We start from the raw sequence: 15,676 nt of genomic DNA, 5'->3' as shown, positions 1-15,676 counted from the left end.
TTCAATCAAGCTCTTTTGGCCAAGCAAGCGTGGCGAATCCTCAATCACCCTGAATCCCTCTTCGCAAGATTCTTCAAGAGCAGGTATTTCGAAAAATCACACTTCTTAAATGCGAAAAATGGATCGAGACCTTCGTATGGATGGAGAAGCATACAATTTGGAAAGGAGCTGTTATTTCAAGGTTTGAGGAAACACTTGGGTAATGGAACGACTGTCTCAGTGTGGGTCGATGATTGGATAGAGGGAGATGTTAGAAGGAGACCGCTGATGAAAAATATCTTCGTCGACTTGATGCTGACAGTAAATAAACTGATTGACCCTCAAAATAATTGTTGGAGGCTGGATAAGCTGCAAGAGTTGTTTTATGAAGAAGATATCAAAAGAATTTTGGCGATGCAAACTGCTTTTGATCAACAAGATTATTGGGTCTGGTTACACAACAGGAATGGTAGCTATTCAGTGAAGTCGGGATATTGGTTCATCAATAGGTTCAACAGAGAAGAAGAAATCAGAGTAGCAGAGATGAGACCTTCTTTGAACGATTTGAAGACTGAAGTTTGGAAAATTCTCACTGTCCCAAAGATTAAGAACTTCATTTGGAGAGCAATCAGTAATGCAATTCCTGTTGGTGAACTTTTGGTCAAAAGAGGTATCAAAATGGATCCGGTGTGTCAAGCCTGTGGCTATCAGGGTGAGTCTATAAATCACATCATTTTTGGATGCTCCATAGCAAGACAGGTTTGGGCATTCGCCAATGTTCCTACTCCGCAATTTGGTTTCGATGCAGTTTCACACTTCTCTAATTTTCACAGTTTGTTTCTGATGATGAAAAACAGAGAAATTGATGAGAGATTTAGAAATGCTATTCCTTGGATAGTTTGGTACTTGTGGAAATACAGAAACAGGGTCATTTTTGAAGGGAAGAAGTACTATCCAATTGAGCTGGTGGAGAAGATTAGGGAGGAGTCACATTTATGGGTTTTGGCTCGAAGTAATGAGAATAGAAGGAAGGTGGAAGAACAGGAGGCAGAGATGGAAGTTGTGAAATCGTGGTCCGTTCCTCACCGTGGTTGGCTAAAATGCAACATCGGAATAGCGTGGGACAAGAAGCAATCTGGTAGTGGAGCTTCGTGGGTGGTAAGGGATGATCACGGGAAGGTCCAAATACACAGTAGGAGAGCGTTCTCGAACACTGATTCCCTTCATGAAGCGAAGTTCAAAGGTCTACTGTGGGCTCTGGAAAGCTGTCATGCGCATCATCTAAAGAGAGTCATCATTGCTTTTGATGATACAACTTTGATCAATGTGATACTAAGACCACAGGCATGGCCAAACTTCAGAAAGCAGTACGTGCAGATAGTTGAAAGGTTGAAGAAACTGGAATGGTGGAGGGTGATGAAGGAAGATAGATCAACTAACACAGGCGCTTTCCTCATAGCTCAGAGTGTGATTAAGGGAGGCTATTATCAGTCGTATGTTGCAGAGGGGCCACCCTGTTGGTTACGCGATCTGTTTGAGAGTGAGGAAGCTCCCCTCTGTGTGTAGTTGATCAGTCTCATGGTAAAAATGGAGGTTTTTTGGGTGGTTTACAAGGTAAAGGAACTCCTGTTTAATAGAAACCTTGTGCATGGGTTCATGTTTTTTTGGATGAAAATAAGAGGTGTAGACTTGTTCGTGGAAGAGTCTTAGTGTTGGTCTTTTGTTTGTACTTTAACTGGATGTTTTGATGTCTTATGATCTTGGAATGAAATATATAGATGACAAAAAAAAAAAAAAAAAAAAAAACGGGAGACATGTATTCCTACACTGGTGAATAATTAATTAATTAGGGTTGACCGATGAACCTTCTAATCTACATCAGCAAAACAAAAGAAAAAAGGTATCTTCTAGGCATTCAAATTAGTTATGATATAAAAAACAGAGTGGTAGAGAACAATCTCTCGAAACAGTTAAGAACACATGTACCATCATCATGTTGTATTAGACAAAATGCAGTAGCATTCCTAGCAATGGCGGATCCAAAATTTTTTTTTACGGGTGTTATAAATTAAATTATTATTTAAAATTAAAAAAAATATTAAATATTAAATAATATTTTTATTTAACGTAAACTATAGTACATAAAAGTGTCAATAATTTGAAAAAGTATCAGAATTTTAATACAAAACACACACAAATGTTCTATTTGGATTTGAAAGCCCACAATATAAACAGTAAAAATATAATGGGCCTTGGCTCGTACAAGAAAGAAAAGATAAAACACTAAAAATTAGGTGTCAACTGTTGGTCGAACTCAGGTACAAGGGGTGTCAGAAGTGGGGAGTTGAACCAATTGAGCCACTGCGATTCATTGTAAAAGGTTTATAAAACAGAAATTTATAGTTTAAGAGGTGTGAGCTGACACCCCCTACCTCCAACCTAGATCCGCATCTGATTCCTAGCAGCGATTAGTTTCAAAAATTGTACTATTGGCATTTAGAATCGAGCTGATACTTGCTACTTTTAATATTAGGCATGTATAAAAGAAATGGTAGAAGTAAATAGAAAGAGGAAGATGCATATATCTACTTTTTTGAATTGTTTCATAGAAGTAGAATAGCTTTCACGGTTCACATAATAACCCATATGCTAAAAAGAAGATAAAATTTGAATGCCATGAGGTGAGAGGACATGTTTGTTTATTTATTTATATGTAAGATATAAGTAAATATAATACACATTTTTGATATGACTAATAGTTAATATTTTATCAAAAATTGGTTTAAGCTAATTTTATGGAATAAAAGTTAACAATATAGAGTATGTGGTTGGTTGGTAATGCTAAATATAAATTTTAAAGTCGGGCACTCACTCAGTCACTTTTGGTCTGTCGTTTGGGCTTAAGTAATGGCGCTCCATCTTTAGCGCTGTCTCGGAGATTTTGGAGTTCTCACGGCCTCTGGCTGGATTCAAGCAAGTAAGACGCAAATCGACTGCCATTTTAGGTTTAGAGTAGTTTGCTTTTGCCTTAGGGTTTTTGTTAATCATCTCAATGCTCGTCTGGTCTCCACTCTTTCACGTCCTGTTTTTTTGGGATATGGGATTGTGGCTTTCCTTTGAACGCAATGGAAGCTCATCGCATGCGTTGATTTTGCCATTTTTTGTGTGTTCCAACTCTTGGATTGCGTTTTGTTTGTTCATCACCTGATCTGTTCTGTTCCATCCCCGTTGATTTGCATTATTGATGTGTGTTGCAGGTTTTCCTCAGATGGCTCAATCGAGGGCCAACTTTTCATCCCGAAACCTTACCAAAACGCAACTAGGCGGTGTCGTTTTCGGCTGCACCAAAGATACCATCAAGGAATGCTTGTCCAAACACTTGTTTGGTTTACCTTACAACCACATTTCATACGTGCAGAAGATTGATACTGCCCTCCCCTTGTTTCTTTTCAACTATTCTGATCGTAAACTTCATGGCATTTTCGAGGCTGCTGGTCCTGGTCTCCTCAATATCAATCCTTATGCCTGGACCTCTAATGGTTCCGACAGAACTTCTTTTCCTGCCCAGGTAGGTCTCCTTTTCTTTCCTATGATTTCAATTTACACATTCAATCTTTTTTTGTTTTGTTTTCAGGTTCAAATCAGTGCTCGGTTACAGTGTGAACCCCTTTCTGAAGAACAATTCAAACCTGCCATTGAAGATAATTACTACACTTGTCACCATTTTTGGTTCGAGCTTGATCATTTACAGACTAATAAGTTGATTTGTCTGCTTACTTCCTTTGCTCTCAAACCTAAACCACCCCTCAGTACATGTACCCCACAGAACAGACAGCTTTTTCACTTTCCTTCATCACCTCAAATTGGAGACCAAGTTAAGCCTTCCAAGAATGAACCCGTGGAGGTGTCACTCGTTTCTGCCAAGGAATTTGACTCCTCACTCTCTGAACAAATGAATAAGGACTGTCTTCTTGAAGAAGAACTGAGGGATCTCGCCCTTAGTCATGACGACAATACTCTGATCAAAACCGTTGACCAACCAAACATTCCCACCTGCAACAACTTGAAAGGAGATGGCGGTTCTCTGGTTTCATCTCCTCCTCAACATACTACAATTATCCAGGTACTTTCCTATCTAACTACATATGGTTGCTACTTTTCCACGCCACGTCTCCAGTTATAATATATATACTATATGTGTAAATCTGCTAGAGAGTCAACCCTTTATTTCTTAATCGAACACGTGAGTAACCAGCAACCTAGGTGTTGATTCTAGATAACCCTCAACTCTCTCAACTACAATACCCAAATTCTAGTCAATTTTCACGTCTGTTCACCCTTCCTAGGTGTACTCATCCAAGCTTAACTGTGTAGAAATGCTTAAAAATTATCTATAAAACGTTAACTAGAAACTGCTCCACCTCAACTTCTTAGTCATTTTTTCAAGCGCTCTCACAAGATTATCATTTCTTTTGGGCGTATCAAAATCAATGGGATCGATCATATTGGCATTACCCTCTTTTGCAGTTGATGCACGAGGTGAAGGAACTCAGGGCATACGGAATTGAAAATTCAACCAAGATATGCTACTTGGAAGAGAAACTGGTAAGCTTTTTGCGTAACGCAAAGGTGGTGGTGTGGATTTTTATCGGTCCTTCCTGTTTTCATTGGTGAATGTTGGTTATGACAAACGTCCTCCAGTTGAAAGATAAGTATATTCCACCCAGTTTTTGCACCATAATCAGGGTTTAGACAGTCCTCACATCAGTAGGAATGATGCTTTGTTATTTTTCAGTATGTAAGCTCAAAATTCATGAGACTTTGTTTTTTTTTTTTTGGTATTACAGGGTGAAGCACACATTGAAATCCATAGACTGAGAGAGCGTTGCAACATGCTGGAGTCCAAATCAGCAGGTTCTTTGATCTCCAAAGCTCGTGGTAGTGATGTGGGGGAGAGCCATTCACCAGATGATTCAACCGAGGCAATACTTCTTTTGGGCGGATTTGATGGTTACTCTGAATCAGGATTGTCATCAGTGCAATCATATTTTCCATCTAGGAATGTTATAATGGCTCATAGTTCGATGAGCTGTATCCGCTCAAATGCTTCAGTGGCAAAATTGGATGGTAAAGTTTACGTCTTTGGAGGGGATGAAGGTGGCCATGGCTGGTCGAACACAGGTAGGGCCTCTCTTTCCTTTTTGCTAACATGTGTTAACTAGTAATGCATTAAGGTCTGTTCACAACACAAATATAAAAACAATACAGAAGCTAAATATGGGTAGCAGAAGCATACTACTGTGATTCTCAGAAAATTACTAAACCAAAATTTTGAGCAAATTACTGTTTAATGAGGTGTGTATTGATGTCGCGCACTTTACTCTTGATTGTGCGTGTTTTTTTTAGTCTCCCTAAACTTTTGATTTATGTTTTGCCTCTTATTTCTTATGTTTGAAGTTGAATCATATAACGAGACGGATGGCCGGTGGAGCTTGTGCCCTCCCTTGAACGACCGGAAAGGAAATTTAGGTGGAGCCACGTTGGATGGAAAAATATTTGCAATAGGAGGCGGGAACGCTGAGGTGGTTTTTTCAGATGTTGAGATGCTTGATCCAGATATAGGGAGATGGATCAGAACAAGGTCAATGGAGCACAAGGTAAACTTACTTCATTATCCATATTCTCTCTATTTCGCTGACTTGTACCATTCAAGTAATGAATCGCTGTTGTGTGATATCTCAGAGATTTGCAGTTGCAGCCTCGGAGCATAACGGTTCGATATATGCTGTCGGTGGTTTTGATGGGAAGGAGTACCTCAAGTAAGAACATTAAGGCCTCTCTTCTGTTTTTCCCCCTAATCTTACCGCTGATAATGTGAAACTAACAAGAACGAGTTTGTTGGAAACTCTCTCTCTCTACTTCTAACAGCACAGCTGAAAGGTTTGATCCTAGAGAGCACTCGTGGATGAGAATTGCATCGATGAAGTCAAGAAGAGGCTGCCATTCTCTTGTTGTTTTGAACGAGAAACTGTAAGTTTCGTCTCACCATCGTTTTTTTTCTCTTAAGAACAAGCCCACAGGGAAAATGAGATGATCTGTTAAACAATATACAGTAGGTTCTACTGATTGTAATAAAACTATGTTAACAGTTTATCAAATAAAAAAGTTAACCTGCAACGCTCACTCTCACTCGCTATATAATCAGAACAATATTGTTTGCGCTTACATGTGAGTTTCTTTTTAACTTCTTAACCCATAATTTTGTGACCCTATTTCAGTTATTTTGCCAAGGTTAAAACCTTGAGATATATAGTTTAGGATTAAGAATAACAAAAAGAAGAGTTGGTAAAAGATGATAAAAGCTTGTGCAGATATGCGATAGGTGGGTATGATGGATCGACAATGGTATCGAGTGTGGAGATATATGAGCCACGGAGAGGGACATGGATAGAGGGAGAAGCAATGAAGGAGGCAAGAGGATATTCAGCAGCGGCAGTAGTGAAAGACTGCATATATGTGATCGGAGGATACAAGGGGGAAGGAGTAGACATCTTAGACACTGTATTGTTTGTTACTTGTCTATTTGAAATGACAAAGCTCATCATCATTTACCCATTATATAAACTCTTGATGGTGTGTGTTTGATTACAGGTTGAGTGTTTCAAGGATGGCAAAGGGTGGGAAAAGGTGCCGTGTTCATCCATGGGGAGGCGTGGCTTTCTATCCGCAGTGGCTTTGTAAAGTGAAAAAGCCTTCTTCTTGTTTTGTATCTATGGCAAAGTCATTACTCTGGAGATGAGAGAGAGAGCCATTGATAGGGAACTCTCTAGGAGTTTAGGAGGCATTTTAGACGTTGGGGGAAGAGTGTTTTTGGATGCAAAATGGATTTTGCTATAATGATGGTTTTGTAAATTTCAGTTGGAAAACTGACTTGTCTGAAACAGAAGATTATAATTAAAATATCGTTGAAACTCGCAAGATTATAATTTCAGCCAACGTGTACCTGCAAGAAAGGGCAAATCTCCAAAATAGCATCTTTCTAAGTTTATATCACAAAAATAGCACTCAAAAACTAAAATGACCAAAATAGCACTTTTCTAAGTTTATCCTTTGAAAATTTTAATTTTTTAATTTTTCAAAATTTAAAATCTTATCCCCTAAACCTCATTTCTCAACTCTAAGCCCTAAACCCTAAACTCTAAACCCTAAACCCTAAACCCTAAAATCTAAACCCTAAACCCTAAACCCTAAATCCTAAACCCCGCCTTTTAACTCTAAACCCTAAGTTTGTGATTTTTGATAAAACATTAAGTGCTATTTTTGTGACTTTTGACCTTGAGTGCTAGTTTGGGAACATAAACTTGATTTAGTGCTATTTTTGTCTTTTTCTCTGCAAGAAATGCTCCGGCAGTATTAAAAATGAAGCCGATCGTGCAAATTGAAGAAGGAAAAATATTTATATGTTTCAAGTAAGAAGAGTCGGTAAGGAGAAGAATATATGGAGTAACTAAAATTTATCGGCTCGGACGCCATCTCTTAGCACCTCATAAGCATCTCGGTTTCTGCTCTTCTTCACACCTGCAGTGAAATAGACCTTTGATGAATCTGCAGAGATGCTTGTGACTTTGACCCATATCATTACTTTTGTCTTCATTCCTTCCAAGTCACCTAGCTTTCCTTTCTCAAGACGTCCCGTTACTGTTGTGGTGAATTTTAAGACAGATGAGTCTTTGTAGCCAACTTCGCAGACTGATGGGATCAGCACCGTCAGTTTCTTTGTCTGCTCATCGAACTCGTAGTTTGTAGCATCGCGTGGGAAGATGCCAACCGGCAAATCATAGTCTTTTAGCAACTCAGCCAACGGCTTCTGCATTGTTCCTGTATATTCATCGATTACCGTAAGTTCCTACGTGTTATTATCTAACCTTTTCTTGTAATCTTTGTGGTTCATCAATATATGATGGAAAAATTGTATGTCAGGTTATATAAACCTTTGAATTTGTTGACCAACCATTTTGTTCCTCCTTCGATGCTCGTTGATAGCGACTGGTAAAACAAAACAAAAAAAAAGAATATGCTCAAGGAAGAACATAATTAGTTGCGTTATCGTAAATTGTCGAGCATATATATAATCAATATGGCAATAATAATTAGAATCACACCAATTCCTAAAAAGAAAAAAGAGAGGAGAATCACACAATCTATAGACATAACGAGAAAATGAGAATCACACAACACATGCATGTCCAAATCTCCCACGTGATATATAGCTGGCTAGTAAGCAATGTCACAAATGACTGAAAAAAGTAAGGTAAATTTTCCATAGGAAACGTATATACATGCAGTCAGAGATCATTCATGCCTCGTATACGGGAAAAATTAAAAGAAACAATTAATAATGTGATTTATGAATGCAGTTTCAGAAAGAAAAAAACCCATTAATAAAAAAATCGATTAAGATGGAACTTTTGATTATGGAAAAAAAAAATTCTGTTGATTGGTAATAATAATTTTGGTAGGGAGGGGGTACGTACGCTGACATCCTTGCCGACAGAGTCAAACTGCTTGTTCGCCTTCTGGCCTAACCAGTAGGATCCAACCTTGTTGAACACCTGATCCATTTATTCTCGATTACACAAAGATTTCTTCAGGAAATCCAAAAATTTGAAGGCAAAAGCAAATAAGGCCTTTTCTAAATTTTATAGACAAGAAAAGAAACGAAATAAAGCTTGTTTTTCTCTTTTCCTTAATTATAGGAAGGAACCAACAAGGACGTTGGGTCTCGCACGGTTGGACTTGTTTTTTAGCAAACTATTTCAGTAAGCCAATAGATATAAAACATGTGGTAATTGAACATCTATCGACTACCACTCCTTTCTTCCTTCATTGAGACTGTATATCAATCAGATTGTCAATGCATTTATCATAATTAATGTCAATAGTTGGAGAAATGGGAATCAGAGTGCTTCAGAATTGGACGATGATGTTTGAAGCTATGGCAATTCCCAACTTTGTTGCAAATAATTATCGGGCCTCGCACTTTGACACCCATAATTAGATTTAATGGGCTTTCGAGGCTGTTTGTTTGTTATGTTGAGCAATAGATATATTTTCTTGAGATTCCAAATAAACTCAACATGGCAGCAGCAAGCTAACCATGTTACGTTCTTACAGAAGACGCCAAAAACGGCATGGTGTGTGTACACTGGTGGTATATGTGAGAAACAAACAACTCGCACACCAATTCCAAAACGTTATGCATTGCTTGTAAAGAATTCGAAAACCAAAATGATGTTCTCTTCTAGTCATCACTTTATCAAGTATATATCATTTATGTGGAGCCACTTTCACCCTCCTCCTCCTCCTCCTCCTCATCTTCATCGCTATGGCCGGAATTATGCCCAAGGTCCTCTTCTCTCATCTCCTCCTCCCTCCACTTCATCCTCCGAGCAATCCGACTCTCATAATCTTTCTGTACTTTTCCCATTATAATGTTGAATCCAGGGACTGTTTTCTCCAGCTTCTGCCTTACTCTACCACTAAGGTTGTAGTAAATTCTGAACAGTCTCTGCGACACTCAAATAACAAAAGAAAATATGAATCAAATTTTCAGAAATCAGAAGAAAGGAGTAGAAGGGGGTACCATGACATTCATATTCCATTCTCTGATGAAAGGAGGACCAGTAGTGTAGGTACCAAAGGGTATCACTCTTCGCCATAGCTGATCTGATCCATTGCTTGCTCTATACTTATCACTTCCCATGGGCCATGGCCAACTTTTGCCTGAAATCAAAACCTAATTTCCTGTAATAGCCTTTTAGATGCTCGAGAGTTTGTACCTCCTTTCCTAGCTAGTATCCAACCACATTGATCCATAAGATGGTCAATGTTTTCATTTGACTTGTACATTGTTTCAAATTTGGATTATACGGTTTGAAAACACTGCCGTGTTAAATCTCACATGACCACCTTAGGTGACGTGATCTTTTCTATCTCAATATTACATCAAGGACTTTTTAAAGTAAATACAAATGGAATTTTGAAATAGTACAACATTTACAAAGTCTAACTGATAAGGATCTATGCGACCAATTTTCAGTTATGAACTTGAGAGATTTCGCAATAAACGGAAACTAAAGGCAATACTTCGTTCAATTTTGTGGTAAAGCTGAAAACATAATAAAGCACGAGCGTTTTATTTCAACTAAAGATAATGAATGATCCGATATTGTTACATACTAATCATTGGTCGAAGTAAATTTATTGCATTCCTCTAAGTTTGAAACTCATCTTCTAACCCATATCACACAATGTCCAAAGCTTAAAAGTCAATTTCTTTTCGTTTTCTCTCAAAAGTATTAGAATATTTGCAGGTTCAAAGCAGATATGGAATTTGTCAAAGTCAAACTCATATAGCTGCGGTGGACCTATTAGAAAACTTAATTTTCAGCATAGAAGAAATCCTTTGTAATATCAGCATCCTAAACTTAAAGTATATATCAAAAGTCTATATTTTGAAACGATATCAAATTACGGAATTTTGTATATGAATTAGTAATATTTCAGATAAAAACTTCCTCTGTTTATATATGAGTATTGTCTGTCCTTAAGTTTATTGTGATTTTTTTTTATGTTTGTACACTTTCTGAATGAATTATACGCTTTAATATTAATTGTCGACTATTTTTATATTACAATATACAGTATTTATTGCCAAATTAATTATCGTTATTCATATTTTACATTAATTTCCTCATCAAAACTATATTACTTTTACTTCCTTGTTCATGTTTACCTTATTATTTTATACGTTATAGTATGGTTTTAACTGTAGATAATGGAAACTTGTAAGTTGTACATATGTTAAAAAAGAATATTCAAATATCTTTTTTGTTTTGGCGGTTTAGCTAGAAAATGTGAAAATCGCTAACTATTTATATTGAAACTTTAATTTAACGAAATTTAATTATCATTTACAGCACGTGATCTCAAGTAAAAAATTAAATATATCCAATATATCATAAGTCATAACACAATATTTTATAGATGAAATTCAAAATCTTGACCAAAAAAATGTGTGAGAATTCAAAATCAACATAAACATCAAAATCATCAAATTGCTTATAAGCAAAAGAAATGAGAAATGGCAATAGCCACGGAATTAAAATATTGAAAATGATTAGTTGAATATGTTATTTGAAATTTGTATGTAAATACTGAATTAACCACAAAATCAGAAACCATCGGGGTTCCTCCAAGTATTGTCAACACGTTAATGTGAACCAGTTAGCAAAGAGGACGAATGTAACGCAACTTTCTGTCTTGTTTGAAACTTGGAAGTTCTTTCTCCTCCTTAATTATAAGAAGAGCTCTAACTCCTAAAATATAGGAGAAAGAAACACATCCTGGTTATCTTCTCTTCTTTCAAACCCTCTTTGTGTTTATATTCTCTTTGTTTCCTTTGCACCGATCATGAAATTCATTGTCGTCTCCCTCTTGTTCTTGATGTTGACAGTCCCTGTTCGACGAGCTCAGAGAACAACAACAACAACAACAACAACAACAGAGTTCAGTTTCGGTGGTTTTAGCGGAAACCAATCGCAAATTCTGACGACAGGAGTAGCGACGATCAAACCGGACGGATTGTTGAGGCTCACTGACCGAAACGCAAACGTCACCGGTACAGCGTTCTACAGTAAACCGGTAAGATTGCTGGCAAATTCAACGGTTGGTTCGTTTAGCACATCATTCGTGTTCGTGATCATCCCTACAAGCTCCAGCAACGGGGGGTTTGGGTTCACCTTCACGCTATCTCCGACTCCAGACCGCCCCGGAGCCGAATCGGCGCAGTACTTGGGACTTTTGAATGAAAGAAACGACGGGAATCTTACGAATCACGTATTCGCTGTTGAATTCGACACGGTACAAGGATTCAAAGACGTTTCTGATCGATCCGGGAATCACATCGGTCTGAATTTCAACAACCTGGCATCGGATGTTCAAGAACCGGTCGTGTATTACGACAATGACGAGTCTGACCGAAAAGAGGATTTCCTACTTCAGAGTGGTGATCCGATACAAGCACTTTTGGATTACGACGGACCAACCCAAACGCTTAACTTCACGGTTTATCCGGCACGTTTGAAGTCTAGACCCGTAAAGCCCTTGATCTCGCGACCAGTCCCAAAGTTGTTAGAGATCGTGCAAGAAGAAATGTACGTGGGTTTCACGGCAGCCACAGGGAGAGACCAGTCCAGTGCTCATTACGTGATGGGTTGGAGTTTCTCAAGCGGCGTAGATCCTCCTCCTCTTGTTGCAGAACCGTTCAACCTCTCGGAGCTTCCTCATCCGCCTCCTAACACTGCCAAGAAGACAGGTTACGACCCTCAGGTCCTCTCTCTGATCGTGGCTCTATCAGGAGTAACGCTCATCTTGCTTGCTTTGCTATTCTTCTTCGTCATGTATAAGAAGCGTTTGCAACAAGGAGAGATTCTCGAAGACTGGGAGATCAATCATCCTCACCGGCTCAGATACAAAGATCTCTACGCTGCTACTGATGGATTCAACGTGAACCGGATCATCGGCACCGGAGGATTCGGCACCGTCTTCAGAGGAAGCCCCTCCTCATCTTCTTCTTCCTCTGATCAAATCGCCGTCAAGAAGATAACTCCCAATAGCATGCAAGGTGTTCGAGAGTTCGTGGCAGAGATCGAGAGTTTAGGGCGTTTAAGGCACAAGAATCTGGTGAACCTCCAAGGATGGTGCAAACACAAAAACGATCTCTTGCTCATTTACGACTACATCCCCAACGGAAGCTTAGACTCTCTGCTTTACAGTAGACCGCGACAAAGCGGCGCCGTTTTGTCTTGGAACGTGCGTTTTCAGATCGCCAAAGGAGTCGCGTCTGGGCTGCTCTATCTCCACGAAGAATGGGAGAAGATTGTGATCCACAGAGACGTCAAACCCAGCAACGTTCTCATCGATGATGACATGAACCCGAGACTTGGTGATTTCGGGCTCGCCAGGCTTTACGAACGCGGGGGTTCGCTGTCCCACACCACCGTTGTCGTCGGCACCATCGGCTATATGGCCCCCGAGTTGACACGCACCCGTAAATCATCGACCGCGTCTGATGTTTTCGCGTTTGGCGTTTTGCTGCTAGAGATCGTATCCGGGAGAAGACCTACCGACTCTGGAAACTTCTTCTTGCCAGATTGGGTTATGGAGCTGCGGGAGATTCTCACTGCTGTGGATCCAAGACTAGGATCTTGTTACGACAGTATAGAGGCAAAGGTTTCCCTCGCCGTCGGATTGCTCTGTTGCCATCAGAGACCGGAGTCTCGGCCATCCATGAGAATGGTGCTTAGGTATTTGAACGGAGACGAAGATGTTCCTGTGATTGATGACCATTGGGGATATTCAGATTCTTCAACAAGTGATTTAGGATCCAAGTTTGAAGGTTATGTTTCGTCTGATAGGGCTTCGAGCTCAGTTACATCTTTCTCCATTACAAGGATTTCTTCTACTTCTGTTATCAGTGGTAGATAGTTTATTCCCACTTTCGTTGCAACTTGCAAGGCAAGTATAATGTTAGGGCTAGTTTTCTTGTTTTTTTTTTTTTAACTCGTTTGGCATTTACCGATTACAACGACTCGTTTGACAACCGCGTTTTTAACGGTTCGGATATTATTGTTTTCTCGATCTAGTAATAACTAAATAGAGTATGACTCGAGGAAGCTCAAGGAAAATTATACTAACACCTTTAAGGTTAATAGTTGCATAGTATAAACATGCATCAATAAGTTTTGTTGGTGGTTTTGAAGAAACTGGAATTGTTAAATTGCTAAACCTAAATGATTGTCCTATTTAATAATTAAGATCTATTTTTAATTTTTATTCAACCTCAGCCGTTGAATGATGTTTTTTTAATGAATTGGATAATGCAAACTGATTCTCCAAATTTTAAAAATATAATGCAATTCAATTCGTTTTACTTTTCAAATAGAAAATCAACAAACCCTATATTTAAAAACTAAGTTTGTTGGGATGTCTATTTCTGTTATATTTATATGATCAGCTTTTCTAATTGAATGATACTTAAAAGTTAGCTTGAGCAAAAGCTATAATCTTATCTGGTTTAATATAGCTGCATGTTTTCATAGTGGAAATGGCAAGTATTTTCTTATAAAATACTAGTATAACTAACACTAACTTAGTTTCTGGATGCTTTCATAAATACTGCATGTTTTTATAGGGGAACTGGAAACCTTCCCTAACTGACATCATACGTTTTGTTATCTAAAACGCTTGCAACGACAGCCATAATTAAACTACAATAGAGTAATTTTGATTGTAACTCAACATTAATCATCAGCATGATTGGTTTCAAATATACTTGTTCATTTTGATTTTGATGGTTAAACAAGCTTTTTCATTAAGGTGTTCTGGAAAAAAAAATTCATTAATCATCAGCATGATTGGTTTCGAATATACTTGTTCATTTTGATTTTGATGGTAAAACAAGCATTTTCATTGAGGTGGTCTGGATGAATATTTCCTTTTGGAGATTATATAGTAAACTCATTAATCGCATTATATATAGAGATTTGGTTGTTGAAAATTGTCGATTTTATCATCTAATGGACAATCCAACACAATTACACCCAATAGAGGAAGCCACTATGGCCGTTCAACTGGTCCGAATAGGTGAGGTGGAGTTTAATCCACATGTTAACATGACGTGACAGAACTCAATGCTACCTAAAGAAGTTAACACATGGACCCAAAGAGAGAGAGAGAGAGAGAGAGAGAGAGAGAGAGAGAGAGAGAGAAAAACTTGGACATTCATATACAAAAGTCATATTGATAACGATCAGAGAATTCAATCGAGAAATTTGGGACTCACTTAATCTCTCGCCAGGCTGATAATAAGAGAAAACACTTATATAAGTTGAAAAATGGACATTGAACCATTTATCGTTGAGGTTTAAACACAAATGTACAAGTCCTTATGAATATTGAGAGTCAAATATTTTTTTAATCCAAAAGTCTGCTTATCATGCTGTGTTGGACCACTTTTCTTCTTAAAAACAAGTTTAAGCAATAAAAAATTGCCAAAATAATCCATGTATATAGTTATAAAAATTCCCTAAACTATGTTGCCGACAAATAAAGAGAAAAATATATCCTAAAATATGTTAATTTTCCAAGTTATCGACGATATTGTTATAAATTATCATTTCATCAATTTTTACAACCATATTACGATATATATGGTAATTCTGGTCGTAATGACTAATATTACTTGGGAAGCATACCTTTTTTGTATATACTCTGTGACCTTACTGAATACCCTAATAGAAAATAATGTAACAAAAGGAATCCTTTTATAAAAAAATATTAATGTTATAATATACACAATATATAATCCGAAAATAAAATATGAAAAATACAAAAAGGAGTCAAACATAGTTCAGTTACCTGCAAAAATATTAACCATATATCAATATATAGAATCTATTCTGAAAAAAAAAACGGTTGATTGGTTAAATTTTGTTTTTCTTAAATTACTTGATTTTCACTTGTAAATTAAAACTTAATATTTAGCAACAATAGAATATAGATTCTTTAGAAGGTTGATTGATATTTTCTTCATTTTTTCTGTTCACTATATATGTTGTTGGGGGGTGAGAGGGGG

The 15,676-nt window shown here is 37.8% G+C and overlaps 4 protein-coding genes across 6 annotated transcripts in view; 2 read left to right on the top strand and 2 right to left on the bottom strand.

Moving 5' to 3' along the window:
* Positions 1-2,852: 2,852 nt before the first annotated feature.
* LOC106313150 (kelch-like protein 1) lies at positions 2,853-6,957 on the top strand. Of its 2 annotated transcripts, XM_013750894.1 has the most exons (11): positions 2,853-2,956; positions 3,237-3,547; positions 3,614-3,989; positions 4,023-4,102; positions 4,507-4,584; positions 4,827-5,160; positions 5,437-5,636; positions 5,722-5,798; positions 5,908-6,009; positions 6,351-6,540; positions 6,631-6,957. In XM_013750894.1, exons 2-11 carry the CDS (start codon positions 3,248-3,250, stop codon positions 6,718-6,720), a joined length of 1,827 nt encoding a protein of 608 aa, XP_013606348.1. In that variant the 5' UTR covers positions 2,853-2,956; positions 3,237-3,247; the 3' UTR covers positions 6,721-6,957. The 2 variants fall into 2 exon arrangements, with proteins under 2 accessions (XP_013606348.1, XP_013606347.1); XM_013750893.1 differs by having other exon boundaries at positions 3,614-4,102.
* A 452-nt stretch (positions 6,958-7,409) lies between these two features.
* On the bottom strand, positions 7,410-8,638 carry LOC106317319 (uncharacterized protein At5g01610-like). Its single transcript, XM_013755157.1, has 3 exons — positions 8,514-8,638; positions 7,971-8,025; positions 7,410-7,857 (listed from the first exon to the last, which is right to left on the bottom strand). Exons 1-3 carry the CDS (start codon positions 8,598-8,600, stop codon positions 7,487-7,489), a joined length of 513 nt encoding a protein of 170 aa, XP_013610611.1. The 5' UTR covers positions 8,601-8,638; the 3' UTR covers positions 7,410-7,486.
* A 2,819-nt stretch (positions 8,639-11,457) lies between these two features.
* Positions 11,458-13,614, top strand: LOC106313616 (lectin-domain containing receptor kinase VI.3-like). The gene has a single exon (XM_013751485.1). The coding sequence runs from the start codon at positions 11,485-11,487 to the stop codon at positions 13,525-13,527; it is 2,043 nt and encodes a 680-aa protein (XP_013606939.1). The 5' UTR covers positions 11,458-11,484; the 3' UTR covers positions 13,528-13,614.
* A 1,773-nt stretch (positions 13,615-15,387) lies between these two features.
* The window catches only part of LOC106313617 (vacuolar cation/proton exchanger 4), an 11,661-nt gene continuing 11,372 nt past the window's right edge, over positions 15,388-15,676 (bottom strand). For both annotated transcript variants that reach the window (XM_013751486.1, XM_013751487.1), the window contains one exon: positions 15,388-15,459. In XM_013751486.1, the coding sequence (XP_013606940.1) occupies positions 15,456-15,459 (4 nt within the window). In that variant the 3' untranslated portion in view covers positions 15,388-15,455. The remainder of the gene's footprint in view (positions 15,460-15,676) is intronic.

This window comes from Brassica oleracea, chromosome C9 (genome assembly GCF_000695525.1).
Source record: "Brassica oleracea var. oleracea cultivar TO1000 chromosome C9, BOL, whole genome shotgun sequence".
Lineage (NCBI taxonomy): Eukaryota > Viridiplantae > Streptophyta > Magnoliopsida > Brassicales > Brassicaceae > Brassica > Brassica oleracea.
This window is presented reverse-complemented; position numbering and strand designations above follow the sequence as displayed.